The sequence below is a fragment of the Artibeus jamaicensis genome, unplaced genomic scaffold (assembly GCF_021234435.1).
Source record: "Artibeus jamaicensis isolate MK-2021 breed Jamaican fruit bat unplaced genomic scaffold, CSHL_Jam_final scaffold_474, whole genome shotgun sequence".
Lineage (NCBI taxonomy): Eukaryota > Metazoa > Chordata > Mammalia > Chiroptera > Phyllostomidae > Artibeus > Artibeus jamaicensis.
This window is the reverse complement of record NW_026522046.1, coordinates 42,987,361-43,005,093: the sequence shown is the minus strand read 5'-3', so window position 1 is coordinate 43,005,093 and position 17,733 is coordinate 42,987,361. Positions and strand designations below refer to the sequence as shown.

Genomic DNA, 17,733 nt, shown 5'->3' with positions numbered 1-17,733 from the left:
GCAGGTTAACTGAGAGCCCCTGGGCCATCGCGGCCCACCGTTCCGGTCACTTCCAGAACCGTGGAAGAGTCCGAGGGGCATCTGGTCCCCAGATCAGGCCACCACCCCAATGGTAACCCTTTGAAATGTGCAGAAGCACCCCAGGAAAGTGTCAGTAGAGCCCTTCAGGGCCTCCCCTGGGTTGTGGGGGGTGACTTAGGACAAGCAGAGGTGACCCGAAGGCTCAGCTCTCTCGTGCCCCGCCCTTGCGCCTTCTCCTTAATGAAAATGGAATGTGCTGGGCTCCTCTCTCCTCAGTTCAGCTGATTCCACTTCCCAACCCCGCATTCCCTGGACTGTCTCAGGAGAGGGAGAACGTCTCCTGAATATGCTCCAAAGTGATTTCACTGCTGGGAGTGGACTTTTTCCTGGCTCCTCACATCCTTGATTGATTGCTGTTTCTAAGCACACAGAACGGATGCTGCAAAGGAGAAGCCAACCTTGGCTCTCTCTTCATTTGGTTAATTAACGTGCAGGGTGATCGAGAGCCAAGGCCTTGCAGTGCCAAGAGTAGTGGGTTAGAACATGAAGGGGGAGGAACACACTTGTTTTTTAGCCTAGCGCTGGAGACTGTGTGTTAATGAACCTGAGAGCTGCTTGCAGTTCATCCCTGGGGCCTCTGCTCTTTGAGGTGTACTTTGAGGACCCCAGGGAGTATGAATTTAGGATTACTTTTCTCCCATTATCTAGGTCTGTGCTTTCCTCAAGGGTAGGCATTAGCCACATGTGGCTATTTAATTTAATGTTAAGTAAATGTTCTGTGTTTTAGTCACACTGTCGTCACATGTTAAGTGCTCAGTAGCCACCAGTGACTGCCGTATTGGACGCCATCAGTATAGTCTGTTCCTTGCAGCAGTGTCTCTTGGGCCGTGCTGGTCTGGAGCAACCACAACTCTCCCTTTTAAAAACCTGCAAGGGGCCCTGGCTGGTGTGGCTCAGGAGGTTGGAGCAGCATCCTGTAACCTGGAAGATCGCAGGTTTGATTCCCGGCCAGGGCACATGCCTAGTTTGTGGGTTCGGTCCCCAGTCAGGGCACATGTGAGAGGCAACTGATTAATGTTCCTCTCCCTCTCTCTTCCTCCCTTTCTCTCTAAAATCAATAAGCATGTTCTCCAATGAGGATAAAAAAAGAAAATGAAAGAAAGAAACCTGCAAAGCCCGTCTGCCTCCCCTACCTCCCTGCCACCTTAACCGAGTCTCCTCCCCACGCTTGTCTCTGTCCATGGGGACAATTAGAGTTCGGAATGAGACCGTTTTGATACTCAGTAAGAGGAACACTAGAGAAGTGTTTTCTAGGGAAAAAACTTACATTTTTTTAGTAGTTCAGGAATTGAATAAGGGTAGTAAGTGATCAGGTCATTGCGTTAACAGCAGCTGTTTTTGTTGTGTGCCTGTCTGCTGTGTTGCAGGGCTTTGTTCTGAGGGCTTTGCGATAGTAACTCTTTTAATCCTCAGAATTAACCCCACCAGGTGTGGTGCTCCATTAGCCCCCATTTTTCAGTTGAGGAAACTGAGGCACGGAGAGGTTAAATAACTTGGCCCGCAGTCACGGAGCTGGTAGGTGGTTGAACTGGTAGCTGGACCTGAGCAACGTCACTCCAGCTGCCCCTCATCTCTCTGCAAATGGCAACCAACTATCCAGAACATTCCCCCTGAGAGTGGAATAGCATCCTGGTCAGACACTGCAGAAGACATGCTCCGTAGGTGTTCAATCTCTTATCGTTAACACTAGCAGCTTCTAATGTGTTTGGTAGCCCGGATATGCTAACAATAAAACAACTTCTCAAAAGAAAGTCATGGTGCTTTCTGCTGTTTGGGGGGGATAACTAGTCTTCAAGATAAAGAGTTGGCAAACGAGGGCCCACAGGCTACATCAGACCTGCTGTCTATTTTGTAAATAAAGTTTTATTGGAACACAGCCGGGCACATTTGCTTATGTATTGTCAGAAGCTGCTTGCTCATTGTCCTTGCAGAGCTGAGAGTGGTAACATTTGTAACAGAAGTCATGTGACCCACAAAAGCTGGAACATTTATTTTCTGGCTCTTTACAGAAAAAGGGCGTGGACCCTGTGCTAGATCGCATTCTCTAAGCATTTCAAAATAACTAGCATCTTTTGCTAACAAGAGTGTATTTTTGAATTCCAGCAATGACCCCAAATTGTCAAAAGGGAATGAATCATTTTCTGTGTTAATATTGGGCATAAACGAGTGCAGCCCTGGCTGTCTGCCAAGCACACCAGAACCAGCACTAAACCGATCAACCCCTCGGGGCCCGCCTGTCCGTGAGCAGACTCTGCACATTACCTGTGTCACTTCCGGAGGGTCCCAGCGCCCGCCCACCCTCACCTTTCCGTGTGTGCCGGCCCTCGTCTGGAGATGCGCCCCCAAAACGTTCACTCCATGCTGCTCTCACTGTAAGGTGTGTGAGCCACCACGGCAAATGTTAAAGCTACACATTCTTCACATTTCATATTTCAGTGTGAAGTCAGAATGAATAAAAGTTCTCCAAAGTTTGTCTGCCGGACATTTTAAAAATAATTTCCCCCCTAATTAAAAAAGTCGTATGTGCAGAAAATGCGGAAGGGCCCAGCCACAAGAGGGAGCGTGTCCCCCCAGAAAGCTCACCGTGCAGCGCAGGGGTGGCCCCTGTTGATATCTGAGTATAATTAATGGTCTCAAAGAAGATTCCACCACATATATAATTTGTTACGTTAAGTTTTTTACATCATTGAAAATCTCTTAGTAGATACTGTTTTTTAGAGCTGTGTCATAGTTAATCATATGACATACGATGATTTACTAAACCATTTCCTTTTCACTGGGCATTGAGGTGGTTTCTAACTATTTGCCATGATCAATAAAACATAACGTCTGTCTTTGTACATAAACCTCTGTCTGCTTCCTGGGCGTTTGCTAAAGATCAGATTCTCAGAAGTGCCGTTTACTGAATTAAAGACCTTCATTTCTTTTTAAAGATTTTATTTATTTTTAGAAAGGGGGGAGGGAAGGAGAAAGACAGGGAAGAAACACTGACATGGAAGAGAGACATCTATCGGTTGCCTCTCGCACACCCTCAACCGGGGACCTGACCCACAACCCCACAGATCCCTGTGCCCATGTGCCCTGACTGGGAATCGAACTGGCAACCTTTTGATTCACAAGCCAGTACTCTGTCCACTGAGCCACACCAGTCAGGGCTAAGCAGCATCATTTTACAACTTCTCAGCTGTACCAAAAAAAGAGGTTCTTGTTGTCTCTGACTAAATTTCCAAAGAAGCTGCACTTGTTCATGGAACTAAAGGCCTTGTTAACATCACTGTTTAGAGACTCACTATTAAAACAGAGTGACGTGAAAAATGCAAGCCAACAAGAACACTAGAACGGCCCGTCTGGTGATTTGCCCTTTCTCTTAGGAATCTGATCGTTCTCTTTGCAGGCATGTGCTGCGGTGCCCAGGTTTCTGCCCAGGGACCTTCCTTGGGCTCCTGACTATGCACAGCCAACCTGCCCTCCCCACCCGCTCTGCTCCCAGGACGGCTCTCCTCGCTGTCCGGAATCTCACGTGTCCACTCGCCCGCCGCCTGCCTCTGTTTCCCTGGCCCTGTCTGTCCTCTTCTCTTGCTCCCTTATTGTGTTGCAGGAGCTCCCACCCTGAGGGCTCCCTGCACATGGGGCTGTAGAGGGTGTCACGGTGATTTGTGTCAAAGCGTGCCATTTGCTTCATCCCCACATTTAGCTGTGAGTCTAATCAACTTTGGGGCATTGGAGGAGAGCCTTGAATGGGGCCCATGAGACCAGGAGGTCGAGTGGGGCCTGAGGAGGAAGGCCCAAGGCATTGCCGGGCATGGCTCCATCTTTATTCATTACACTGGTTGTTTGTATCAACCTGAATGAACCCTAGACCACTTCTGGCACAAGCTGGCGGTGCCTCGTTCTAGGCTACCAGCCCCTCCCCTGTGTCACAAAGCAGTGATGCAGGGTCCCCACATAGCCAGGCAGGTGCCGGAATTCGGTGGTGCCTTCACAGGCTAACACGGTTAAATAAAGCACCTGACCTCTGGTTGTCTGGTGCACAGAGAATCGTCAGACGCAGGGGCCACTTGTTAACCCCAGTATTTCCTGACACCGGCCACAGAAGCACTGTCACCAGAACAGCAGTGATTATGTTTTGGTGGGAAGTGTAGCTTTGTCAATGAAATGCCACTAGAAACCACTTCCCATTGAGTCTGTCTTTAGGACGGTGGTCGCTGGACAATCTCCTGAGACAGGGACACCCAGACCCAACGCGATGCTTTCTCTTCTTCCTGCAGGTCCAGCACATACCGTCCCAAGGGCTTTGATGTCACCGTGAAGTACACGCAAGGGAGCTGGACCGGCCTGGTCGGGGAGGACCTGGTCACCATCCCAAAAGGCTTCAACAGTTCTGTCCTCGTCAACATCGCCACCATCTTCGAGTCAGACAATTTCTTTCTGCCTGGGATCAAGTGGAATGGGATCCTCGGACTGGCTTACGCTGCCCTGGCCAAGGTAAGAGGGATCCGGCTTCTCAGTGAATTGAGTGGAGCGAGGAGACTCTGAAACCCCGTCAGTACAGGGGCGATGCATGGTCCAGGCTGTCGGAGGTGGTCACTTAGAAGCACGGGGTTGAAACAGAGCCCTGGTCACACCGTGAATGAAATTTCAAAGCGTTTTTAAATTAAAGGTCCATGGCACGATTCTTTGAACCTTCTTGCAGGATATACGAGTATCATTCCTTTTTTTGCCTTTGTTTTTATCTATTTTACTTGTATAGCTCAAAAATATTGTACTAATAAAATCTGAATCACTTTGATTGTGGTTTTGTCTAGGAGTTTTGATTAGTGTAGGATTAAAACAAAACACTTGTATTCAATCCATGCACTTGCATGAAGATGGAGCCCATGGGAGACACTGGGACCTTGGAGGGAGAGGTGGCCCTGGCAGGCTGAGAGAGCCTCAGTAATGTGCCCAGGAGGAAGTCTGAAACCTTCACAAAACAGGGAAAGGCAGAACTGAACGGTCTCTAATATTTTTACCGGGCCCACCCAAGGGAAGCCATGCCAGTGTGAAGGAGGGAGGCTGGCTTGCCAAAGCCTGGGGAATTTCCACCCAGAAGGGTGGCCAGAGGCAGGCAGGTGAGACACTGGGGGCACCTCCAGGCAGGACACCTGAGCGAAGCAGAAGGAGGCCACCCCTCCTGCCTGTGATCGGGCACCACACCGTGTTGCTCGGGGTCACGCGTTGAGCCAGAGCCGGGTGGGAAACCAAAAACAAGCCGGTTGGAGGAGCAGCAACCTGGTAACAAGAGAGCCTCACTGGTCCGTGCGGAGCCCCAAGGGAAAGCTTGTTTTCTCTCCTCCTTAGAACTTTTGTTTCAGCTCAAGTTCCCTAGCAAATGGTGTGGTCCAGGTAAGGCAGGGAGTGGTGGGGGGCAGCTAGCAGGGGTTCCCCAGTTCTGTGACTTCTCAAGGTGGAGGACATCAGATGTCTGTACGAGGCAGACTCCGTAGGCTGAGTTAACCCCGCTCGTAAACCATGCACACCGAGGGCCAGGGGTCTGCCCCTTACCCAGGGCCACCAGAGCTCCTGGGTCGTGTCCCTCTATGTCTGCGGGGCCTGGGCTGGTCCCGGAGCCCCCTCTTTTCTCAATACCATCGGCTGAGTTTAATGTGACACTCAAAACTGGTAATAACTCAACTCCTTAGTACATTTTCACTGACAATGTGACCTTGGGCAAAATATGTTATCTTCCTATGACTTTGAAAATCAGAGTTGTGAGTATGTCTGTTTTTATGCTGACCATTTGGAAGATGGTAGAGGAAGCATCTGTAATTAATCATATGTAAAGGTCCCCTTGGGAATAAACTACTTGGGACTTTGGAGGGGCCTGTCCAGACTCCCCACACGACCTTTCATCTTTTGTCTGTGGAATTCCAAGATCACCAGCAAGCGGCTCCACATCTGGGCGTTCAGGAGACAGCCACAGGCTGTGTAGGAAGCAGGGCTGGCCACGGGGCGGGCAGGGCTGTCAGGGTCATGGTCCAGAGGCGTTTCTGAAGTAGGCTGAGTGAGCAGGGGGTGGCGGCCATAGTGTGTGGCAGTCCCCAGTCGATCCCAGATGCCGCCCACCAGGCGTGTGTGTCAGGGCCCCCCACAGATCTCCCCCACGGCAGATACCTGGCTCTGACCACACACCTCTGAGTCAGGGTCTCCTGGTCACGGAAGGTGCGCTTTGAAACCCGTGCAGTATCCTGGGCACAGTCCTACCACAGAATGACTTGACAGGGTAGTAGCAGGCCAGGCACCGCGCCGAGCCCTTTGTGTGACACTGACCCATTTAAGCCCCAGAGCGGCTCTGAGAGCCTGATGCGGTCCCCATTTTGCAGATAAGGAAACAAAGGGACAAGTCACAGGGTTGGCAGGTGGCGGAGCCAGGATTCAGTTTGGGGCCAGAGAAGGACAACAGAAGAGCCGCAGAGGGGTCAGCACCCGGCCCCACCCATGCAAGAGACACCGGCGTCTCCCTCAGGGGCCCAAACACAAAGGGCCGAGACAAAGGTTACCCACCGAGACTGTGCCAAATTCCTCCAGATCCACAGGGGCCGAGTGGGAAAGAGTGCAAATGAACTCGTCAAATGGGAAGATTTCTATCTTTTAGATAATGGGGCTCTATCCTTCTTGCTGCCTCCAGAATTATAGCTAACAATTTTACCGTGGTGTAGATAATAAATGCCCATGTCTTCTGTTCACCCCGGGTGTTTGAATGTGCTTCTAGTCTCCACACTACTGCAGTTAAGTTTTCTCCAAGAACTAACAACGCTCGTGGGCATTAACTCTTGTATCTCCCAGTTGTCGAAGCCAACATCCAAACATAAGTCAATGACCTTCCCTTATGACCTCCGGTACCTGTGGTCCACCCCCAACTCAGAGCCGTCTGTAGACCGTCTCTCTTTCTTTTGAGTCCTGGAGAAATGGGGGCGTCCTCCAATGCGTGGCTACATGTAAGGAAGACACAGAGTCCCTTATGGCAATGGGAAATAATGCAGCTTTTCAACTCGGGGAGGCTAGTGTTGTCTCTCCTGCGAGTCCCTGCTCCCCGGAGTTCAGTAGGCAGCTGGCCCAGCTAAACCATGTGACATTGTCTGGGATCTGGGATGGACTGTCCCCTGGGCTGGGCACCATTTACACAACTGTGGCCGAAAAAGGTCAATACAAACTCCCGCTCCGGGAGGCCCTGTTCTCTCCTTACCCCGAGCTGTCTGCGATTAGGACCCGCCACCTGCCTCGGGCGGCCACTTCCACCTCCCCCCACGCCGGCCGCCCGGGGCTGTTGTAATGAATAACGTGACAGCATCCCGATAGCTTCCGGAAGTGCTCTCATTTTCACCGCACAGCCTTCGCAAAAGGAAACCTACCATGTCGTAGGAAGTCCTGCTGGGGTTTCTGAATTATCGTGGAAGGTACTTCATCATAAGCCTCATTGTCTAGCGATGAAAAAACTAAGTATCAGGTGTCTGCGCTGGGTCGTCCCCACGTAGACTGTGAGTCATGAAGCACTGTCCCTTCTTGTCCCCCTACAGCCGTCAAGCTCTCTGGAGACGTTCTTCGATTCCCTCGTCGCTCAAGCAAAGATCCCCAACGTGTTCTCCATGCAGATGTGCGGGGCGGGGTGGCCGGGAACCGGCGCCGGTACCAACGGAGGTAGTCTTGTGGGTATCTCTTAGTCTCAAAGAGGCGACACTCACACATCATTGGGGCTCTTTTTCTCTGTTTAAAGATGCTGATAGAAATATTTTCATCTTTCCTAATCTGCCTGCCATGCCAAAGATGATTCTCGTTGCTTCCCCCAAATTCCACTAAAGCTTTTTAAAAATTCCCTTTGAAAGGTAACTGTCTTTGACAGGTGGGGGAGGGGCAAGAAAGTAATCGTGGGGGGTGTAGCAGGTGGGCCTGTCTCTGGGGAGGGGAAGCAAAGGGTCAACTATGATTTCATAAGTTTGGGGAGATGGGGACACTTGTATAACACACACAGCAAAAGTGTGTGTTAATGAAACAGAAGCATTCAAGGCCATCAGCCTCGAGTGTCCCCTTAATGGACCCAGCACCCAGATGTCTAAAGTAGGAGGTGACAGGAGAATGCACAAGAGGGGCCTCCCTTGCTAGCTGCACCTCTGTTCTCAACACCCCTCTGCCCCCTTTTTGGGGGAGAGGGGAGCTGAGGAGTGGAGGAGCAGGGTTTCATAGTTCTGCAAAATGAAGTGTGGCTTGAGGAGCTCCATTTCGTTCTGTTTCCCATGCAAATGTGTGGGGCAGGAGGTCACCCTCTGTCTTCTGAGGAGCTGAGTGATTGTCAGTCTGCGTGGTTAGCAGTTTTACTGCGTGTCTCTGGGGGCAAAATCTCCACATTGTAAAGCTGGAGACATGTGTGCTTCCTTGAAGTAGCAAAACTGGCAAAGCATCTTGGTTAGACTGGGGCAGAACTCGCTTGACCTTTGGATACGGGGCCCCCAGACGTTCCCTGTTTAATTTGCAAGCACATGTATTTGTTTGGTAGCATCAGACTGAAGTGCAAGTGCGGATTCTGATGAAGGCTCACCTGGCAAGTGCATGCTGCTCTGTGTAACATGTTACATGCCTGTGTCTTTTCCTTCTTATCCCTGTGACTCCTTTTCTCCCCAGGTCCTGGGTGGGATTGAACCGAGTTTGTACAAAGGAGACATCTGGTATACCCCGATTAAGGAGGAGTGGTACTATCAGATAGAAATTCTGAAACTGGAAATCGGAGGCCAGAGCCTTAATCTGGACTGCAGAGAGGTACCCACACTGGCACTCTTTGTGCCTGCCTCTGTGTGCGTGCCCACCTGTCTGCATGTGTCTGCCTGTCTGTGTGTGCCCACCTGTGTGTGCCCAAGTCACCTGCATATTACAGCTGGGGCCTGACCATGAAATCAGAAGGTGCATTCGTCACATTACAAGATACATCAAAGATTCATGACATTAAAAGTTACAGAGCGTTTTGGTATGACAGGTTGAAATCAATGACCCCTTTCTAAAAAAAAAGTTTTCTTACCACCACTTGGCTTAAGGGGAAAATTAGCATCAGACGGTGAATCAGAGGTGCCTAGAGCTACACCTTTTGCATCCGTCTTGGCCTGATGGCCCCTGAACTCTGTCGAAGAGAATACATTATTATCTAAGTTTTCACCAGTGTGAGGGGACTAAAAATAAGCCAAATGAAGCCAAAAAATAAGTCATCAGCTTTATCTTTCATTCAGAGCCACCACCACCCCCACCTCCAAACAGGATCTAATTCTCACTGGAAGAAAAGTCACACTCCCAGGATACGTACGGTGCCGTGCTAAAAGGAGGCAGGTGTGCGGAGCTGTGAGACCAGGCCTCTTGAACCTGTTCCCATCCTCTCCCTGCAGTTCGGCTTCTCTGTGGCACAAGGTGCCATTGTGATCGTGAGGTCCTGAGGGAGTCTCCATTTGCTACAACATTCAGAACGGTTTAGGAAAAGTACTAGCCTTTCATTCTACAGGGTCTGGCAGAAGTAGCACCTGCCTGAGTGTGGTTGGTAGGGTAATAATCTGGGTGTAACAGCTTACCGTTTTAGTTTGAACATTTCACCTAAACTGTCATATGGTGTGCTTGAGTGTGATATTGTTGTGTTACAGAATTGCACGCTTATGGCTTTGGAATAAAACAGTGGTGTTATTTGTGCCAGACCCTGTATTCCTACCTCACACCCCCCGCCTTGTCATCCCTCCCTTTCACACGTACCTTCTCAGTGCACCCCAAAGGCCCACGCACACAGGTGCCTCTGAGAGACCCACAAACACTCGACAAAGGACAGTCCGTTCCACTGCTATAGTGCCAAGTCCACAGATCTGAGTTCATGGTCAAGAGGCAAGTATTTGCCATTAAGAAATCCAGTGGCGGACTCAAAGGGCCTGAAACAAGATACAAACTGTGTGTGTGCATGTGTGCACGTGCGCACGTGTGTATGTGTGTGTGTGTGTGTGTGATTCTCGTACTGACTGCAGCTCTGGTTCTCCTTTCCCACTGGCAGCGTGATAGAGAGTTGACTTTGTGTGATCTGTGACAATGGCATTGAGTGTGTCGTTGGAACCCCTGAAGACAAGTGGGTCTCCCCTCTTTGCCCATGGAACTCCCTCTTTGACAGGGGAGCTTGGGCACCTCTGCATAAGAAACCAGCTCTGCATGAGGAGGGCTGTTGAATTCGGTCACGTCACTTCCCTGCCCTCAGTTTCTTTGTCCGTGAAGTAAGAACGTTGGCCTAAGAGATCCTTGGTTTCAAGATTAGTCGTAGCCCCCGAGGAGGTCCCGGGGCTGCCCGAATGTCCGCACAGCAAGCGGATGCGTGGGGACAGGGGCTGGCGCCACAGCATCCATGTCGCTCACGCGCCTTCCCCCGCCCCTCTTCCAGTACAATGCAGACAAGGCCATCGTGGACAGCGGCACCACGCTGCTGCGCCTGCCCCAGAAGGTGTTCAGTGCGGTGGTGGAAGCCGTGGCCCGCATGTCTCTGGTGAGTTCTCGGGATGCCGAGGAACCTCGGGGAGCCCAGGTCATGACCGCGCGGGGCAATGTCACCGTGCCCTTGGTGCCTCATCTGAGGATTCTGAAGGGTTGTTTGTTTTTTTAACTATTACTTATGAAGTTCACAGTCTTATTCTTTGATGTTAACCAGCAAAAAATTATTTTGTTTTAATCTGGGAGGACTTGGATCAAATAATAGTGTAGTTGGTGCAACACATTTTTTTAATCTAAGAAAATAAACACTTGGTAATATAGCACCTGAAAGGAAATAGTAAACCAGAAATATGTTTGTAGCCTTTAAAACTAAAGAAATAGCCCTGGCTGGTGTAGCTCAGTGGATTGAGTGCAGGCCTGTGAACCAGACCATTGTGGTTCGATTCCCAGTTAGGGCACATGCCTGGGTTGCAGGCCAGTTCCCAGCAGGGGATGTAGGAGAGGCAACCACACATTGATGTTTCTCTCCTTCCCTTCCCTTCTAAAGATAAATAAATAAATCTTTTAAAAAACCCTAAAGAAATAAACTGAAGATCGTACTGCTTTCCGGCCTTCATTCAAGCTGTGTGGGGATTTTAATCCTGTGAAAGGATGCGACTCACAGGAAACAAGGACCAATCGGCCCATATAACAGTTAGTGTATGGTCACACCATACACTAAATACACTAATTGGATTATGGGTCACCCAGTAATCCAATGAAATCACGGGCAAGGACAGTATGCCTTTTGGGGACCTGGCTGATGGTATTCCCACTGTGACCCCAGCTTTCCAGTTCAGAGCAGCAGAGGGGACCAAATGGCACCGATGGGGAAGAGCACAGCTTTGGGGGTCAGATGGAACCGCATGAGTCTGGCACGTGTTAGCAGGGGGCCTGGGGAAGGGTCTCTGCCCTCCAAGGGCCTCTACATCTCAGCAGGGCCGTTCTGAGGGGTGGGGTCAAGTGCCTGGCGCAGCCCGTGCTCCGTAGAGAGAAGCTTCTACCTCGTGTGCAAAGCTCAGTGCTGCGACTGTTTGAATGCACGGTAGACATTTCCCTCAGCTCCTTGGGAGTTTTCTAAGCATCTCTTCACACGAGGCCACCCTTGCAAAGTCACCAAAAAAGGGGAGTTTCCTGTAGTGACTTGGGCTGATGGTTTCACTCTTCCATTGGGATGGCTGAGTTCAAAGAAAAATTGATAAGAGAATGTGGAGCAGTTGAAACCAGGTGACAGTGGGGGGGGGGGACGGGGAAGAGAGAGAGGGCCTGTGGTTGTCCTGGACCAAAATGTCGAAAGTCTCCATCTGCCGTGGGAAGAGCAGCAGGCAACGGGGAAATAAATTGGAACAAGCACAAAGTGCTTGGAACTGAAGGGTCTTCAAGGCAGCAGCCCAGAGCAGCCTAGTATCTGCTGAACCAGAAAAAAAAACCGGCTTTAAAGTTGTGAGAGCCTTCAATTTAGCAGGCCAGCTGCACACCAGACCGCACGGGACATGCGGAGCAAGGTGCTGGCTCTCCTCTACAGTGAAGATGTCCTCAGCGGAGTGAACACGGGCATCTTCCCACGGAATGTTCTGAGCTGCACATGCTTTAACCGCCGTGCCACGGAAAGGCTTGAAGCGCCGGACGTGACTATCACAAGCCTCATGGAGCCCTTCTCAGGCGGTGAGGACACTGGCCCGTGGCTGACAGGCACTGGCATCCCTGAGGCCATCGTACCACGTGTTCGACAGTGAGTGGCTTTGTAAGAACACCACAAGGTGGAAGGAAGGAAATTCCAAAATGCGTGTGCCTGGTCAAAAGGGATCCCGTGGTCTTGGTGTCTGCATCAGGAAGGAGAAAGCTGGAGGCTGTTTGCCTTGGGCAGGGAGAGCTCAACGGGGCTCTCGGTGCCTCTGTCCCTTCTGCACAAAGCAGTGTTTGTTCCTTCCGTCTGCGGCCCCATCGAAGCCACTCTGGCATTGGGCTTTCCTCCTGGTTGAGCACAGGGCTGGCTTCAGAGAAGAAAAACAGTGCAGGTGTTGGGCTCTGGCTCCTGGCACTGGACTGTGGAGGTGGGATTTCAGCGCAGGATGGCTCGCAGGTCTGGACTTGGACATGGGCTCCGCAGGGGTTTTTCTCTTCCTGCCCACAGCGGCGCCCGTGCGGCTCAGGCCCTGTGCTTCCTGCACTGAAATGCAGAAGCAGGATCGCCCCTGATTTACGGCGACTTCTGACATTAACGCTCTGTGACCTGAGGTCACAACTGTCCCCTGCGTGGCTTGGCCCCTGGAGGCTCTCCAGGCCCCTTTGGAGGCCAATGACCCCCATCCAGGTCTGATCTGTGCCCCAGAGTCCCTTGGCCTCACTGAGTGTCATCTTCATCCGTGGCCGGACCTGCTCCAGCGCTGACTCTGGGTCTCCGGCCGCAGGCCAGGCCACCTCTCCAGAAAAACGCCCACTGCCCACCCCTCTTCAACCCATCTGGCGAGAGGCTCGTCCCTAGGATGCACCTTTCAAATCGGCTTCCCTTTTATAAAAGGAGAAACTATATTAACGCCAGCATTAGAAATGTTACAGATCGCTCGCGAGGAGTCCCAAGGGACAGCCTTCAGAGGGTGAAGAGCCCGCAGGCTGTTTTCCCCCTGTGTCTCCCCAGAGGGAGGGAGGGTGCGTAGCACCCGACACCCCAGGTTCAGCCCCTGACAGCAGGCGTCCTCAGTCCTCGCCCCAGCGATCTCCGCGGCATCCTGGCTCACCCGCCTCAGCTTCCTTCACATGTTCCCTGTCCCCCAGCCCTCTTCCCTTCCCTGGACCCCTCTTGGGGGCCAGGGTCTCTTTGGCTGACCCGTGTTTTTGGGTGGGACCTAGGCCCCTCTCCTCTTATTTTCTCCTAAACCATCCCATCCACAGCCACATGGCTGCTTCTCACCCTCCCTTCTGGACCCTGGAATTCAGCTGTCTCGCCCAGGCCCGCCCCTGGAGTTTGGACTCGGAAAACAAGTGACCTAACCACATCCTACTTGGATGCCTCAGCCATACCCGGTGTGCCGCAGAGTTCGGGTCTCTGATGAACGATGTGTGATATGTGCACCACGCGCCCCAGTTCTCTCCCAGCCGGTGCCCGGCTCCTTCCTGTCTTCGGCACCAGCCCCCATGGCCCTCATCTGTGTCATCCAGCGGGGCGGGTCCCCTGCTGTGCCCTCCCTCCCCCGCCATTCCTCACTAACACCCACCTGCCCCTCAACTCAGCTCAGGTGTCTCTACCCCAGGGACACTCCCTGGACAAACACCTCCCTTCCTCCCTGTTGATATCTCCCAGCTCCGCCCCCACCTGACTGCTCCAGCAGTCAAGGTCGCCCAGCAGGGCTCTGTGCTGGAAGGGGCGCCTCCAGCACGGCCCTCCCTCTTGGAGCTGGCAGGCACGGGGCCAGCCCGCCTGGCGCCTGCACGGGTCCTGGCGAGATGGCGTGGCTGGAATGTGTAATTAACCCACAGATTCAACAAGTGGTGGGCGTGCGTGGGTGCCATCGCCCTTCCAGTCCCCTGGTGAGAGGCACAGATGGACATCCTCTGTTCCCACACATTCATATTTCCCGCAAATCTTTCCTGAGTCTCTCGGACAGGCTGGGTGTTAGGACCCCAAGGGGATGGGGACAGCAGGCCTCCGTCCTTAGAGGACTCAAATCCTAGAGTAGAAAACAGGAGTTAGCCAATGACAACAAATGTCAAACTAACTGCTACAGGAAGGGGACACCCAGTGGAATCGAGTATTATGTGGGGGAGTCAGGGAGGGCTTCCTGGATGAGGCATCTGCTGAGCTTCGATCTATCTGGAGGAGGAGAAAGAAGTTCCAGAAGAGTGGAGGGCCCACAGAGGGCTCTGCACCAGGAGGAAGCTCACTGGGCACAGGGAATTCAAAGGAGAGGTGATGCTGGAAAGGTCCTCGAGGGCCACATTGAGGATCTGGTCTCTCTTTTAAGGGGTCATTGCCAACTACTGTGTTATCTTAGGCAAGTCACTGCACCTCTCTGTGCTTTGGTCTCCTCATCTGTAAAGTAGAAGGGACAGTGTTACCACACTGATGGCAGTGTATGAGGATTAAAGTCATTGCTGCAAAGTGCTTATAATGGTGCCTAATGCTAGCAAGCGCTCCACAGGCCTCAGGAATTTTAATCATTGCTACTTTGCCATCGCTGCTCCTAGAGGACTGATGTCTCCATCGCTCGGTCCAAATTAGACATTGTTTATCCCTGTGGGCATCTGGCGGGGCGACAGGGAGAGCCGGGAGCTATTTCCTGTTGACGTGCTGGACGCGCCGTTTCTCTCGTGATCCTGTTTTGTCTAGATTCCAAAGTTCTCTGACGGTTTCTGGACCGGATCCCAACTGGCATGCTGGACGAATTCCGACACACCTTGGTCTTACTTCCCTAAAATCTCCATCTACCTGAGAGCCGAGAACTCCAGCAGATCCTTCCGCATCACTATCCTGCCTCAGGTAGGAGCGTGGGCTGGTGCCTCTCTCTCTAACGCGTAACCCACAGAAGGAAAGCGATTCGTGCGTAATGGGGGCATCTCGATATCACGTTTGCGTTCACATCCGCGAGGAGGTGTATACGGTGGCGCTGCAGGACAAACAACCGCGAGACCAGCCGCTTTCATCAGTGAGCATTCATTCCTGCTCCTGACCCTGACCTTGGGCAGGTCTGCTGATCTCTCGGGCTTGGTTGCCTGTGGTTGGCTGGGTCTGGGCTGGCCTCAGTCCAGGGTGGTCCGACCCTCGCATACCTGGCGGCTAAGTTAATGGAATGATGAGGCTGTTGTCTCACCATCCAGCGGCTGACTCCTGCGGTGGTGACCGGGCTCTGAGGGGGAAGAAACTCGTGGGCTCCTGAATGTAGGCCCAGGACTAGCCACCACCTCCCGCACAGGGCTGCCCACGTGAGGCCAAGGCCAGCCCAGATTCGCGGGTGGGGAAGTAGAAGCCACCTCCGCCGTGGGAGGAGCTGCGGTCTCCTATCACAGGGTGAGGCCACAGGGTGAGGTCAAGAATTGAGGGTGTTTTTTGCAATATCTACCCCAACACCAATGTACAGGTCTCTCCTCTTTTCCTATGAGTAAAGAAAAAACGTGGATTCTCGGAGATGAAGGCACCATTTTCTTTTTCAGCATTCACTAAATCATTGACTCCCTCTTCATCCCAAGTATCTGATTAAGTAGACCCAGCTCTGTCCCTTCGAGGTGTTCTCACCTCATCCTTCCTTCTTCCTCTCCTTCCTGCGGGTCTCGTCACTCCTGTCACTCGTCACTCGTGACACTCACATCCCCCCTTCCCCACTTCAGAAACCTCCAGAGTGCCCTCCAGGCACCCCACATCCACACTCTGTTTTTATGATGAAACTAAACTTCCTAAACCACAGCTTTCCACCCCACCATTCAAATGCTGACGGTCGCTTTCCCTGACGTGGCTTTTGATGACCTCCACGCTGGACCCTCCCTTGCTCTCCAGTTGCTGCCCTTGCCCGCCACACCCTTGGTCCTGCACTCATCGGTCTGCTTCTGCCACCCCCCTCCACCACCCCACCCCACCACCCCTGGCCTGAAATGCCCTCTGGTCCCACTCCATCTGTGTATCTGATTCTTCCCATCCCCCCGAGACGTGACTCACACAACCCGTCTTCTGTTGAATCTCTGCCGAGCAGAATGACCCGTTTGTGAGCCTGCCCTTCAAACTCATGATGCGCGTTTTCTAAGCGGCTTGTCTGGCCTGGGGTCATATCTTTGAGTGTATTTTCTTCTCGTCTTTTTCCTTTGAATTCTGTTTTTTGGAAAAACACGCACACTTGTATTTCTTTCTCAATTAAGTCATTTCCTTGAAGATGAGAACCACAAGTTTTAAAGGCCATTCCTAACTGCCCCAAAGTAGAGTGTAGGCGATAACGATTGATTAAGTGGGTGAGTCAGGGCATCTCTGTTGTAATCCAGTCGGTTTGGGATAAAGGAGTGGGAGTGGGTGGTAGGAGAGGAGGACTGATTTCAGAAGAGACAAGGAAATGATAAGACCGCCTTTTTCCCTTTCCAACTTTATGTCGGGGGTGGGGGCGTTCCTGTTGGGGAACAGATGGAAGTACTGCTCAGCAGAGGGCACCTACACAGAGAGCAAGAGGCTGGACGTAGGGTCTCGGCCCTGCACGTGACTCGCACTGTAACTCTGACCAAGTCACTCAGCTCTCTCTGCGTCTGGCTCTAATGATAAAGGAGAAATGATAGTACAGTCCTCGCCGATGACATTTTCAGAAGGCGGTCGTATCCTGGGAGAATGGCACTGCCCAGAGTGAGTTAGAATGATATGTTTTCCGCGTAATGTGCTCTTTGTGATGGCATTTTGGTCTGCCGACCAGCCACACGGGCGCATTATTTCATCAGCGTGGTTTGGAGTAAAGTTGAAACCTGGCTGGAGGACAAAGGTGGACGTGTCCTGGCAGATAAATGGCATGTGGGCGGTGGGCAGAGTCAGGGACTCCTAAGAAGCAGGAGAAGAAAGCAGGTGTTCGGGGGAAAATCTCTTACACCCAACAGCCATCAAAACCGAAGGTTCACTGGGGACTGTCGCTGCCTCCAGGACCCAGCTCTGGGTGAGTGTGGAACACAGGAGGTGGCTTTAGAAGGATTGCAGCCATTTGCATATCTCCGCATAAGAATCCAGTCTTATTCGGACTTATGAGACTGGATTCTTTTTTGTTTGACTTTGACGTGTTCACATTTTAGATTTTTGAAGTTCAGCGTTCCCCACTGTTTTTTATTTATTAATTCTTAATGCGACATCACCACGTTTGCTTTCCATTGCCTAGTTGGGAAGGACAGATGGGCGGTTGTGCCCAATCACCTGATGAGAACCTCACAGGCACCCTCTGCTGGTGACACACAGCTCAGGGACAGCTCTGGTTTCACCTAAAACCTCAGCTCTGCAAACCTGACCCCTTCCCTAACACTTAGGGCAATCACAGGGCTCCTCATTACCAAATTACTAGACCAGGGCCCTACCCGGGACCTTTTAGGCACCTGCAGTCACAGCTGGGCAAATGACTGCTGGGGCAGACAGGAGTTGAATCAAAGGCAATGACCTTAAACTTGGTCTGTCACTGGCACCATTTTCCAAAC

General features: G+C 51.9%; 1 protein-coding gene across 3 annotated transcripts in view; it reads left to right on the top strand.

Annotated features, from left to right (window-relative positions):
- The window catches only part of BACE2 (beta-secretase 2), a 72,283-nt gene that overhangs the window by 29,819 nt on the left and 24,731 nt on the right, over window positions 1–17,733 (top strand). For all 3 annotated transcript variants that reach the window (XR_008390162.1, XM_037144613.2, XM_053657665.1), the window contains exons 3-7: window positions 4,350–4,566; window positions 7,638–7,766; window positions 8,737–8,871; window positions 10,508–10,609; window positions 14,921–15,070. Coding sequence is in view for 2 of the 3 variants with exons in the window: in XM_037144613.2 (XP_037000508.1) it covers window positions 4,350–4,566; window positions 7,638–7,766; window positions 8,737–8,871; window positions 10,508–10,609; window positions 14,921–15,070 (733 nt within the window). In the remaining variant the exon portion in view is untranslated. The remainder of the gene's footprint in view (window positions 1–4,349; window positions 4,567–7,637; window positions 7,767–8,736; window positions 8,872–10,507; window positions 10,610–14,920; window positions 15,071–17,733) is intronic.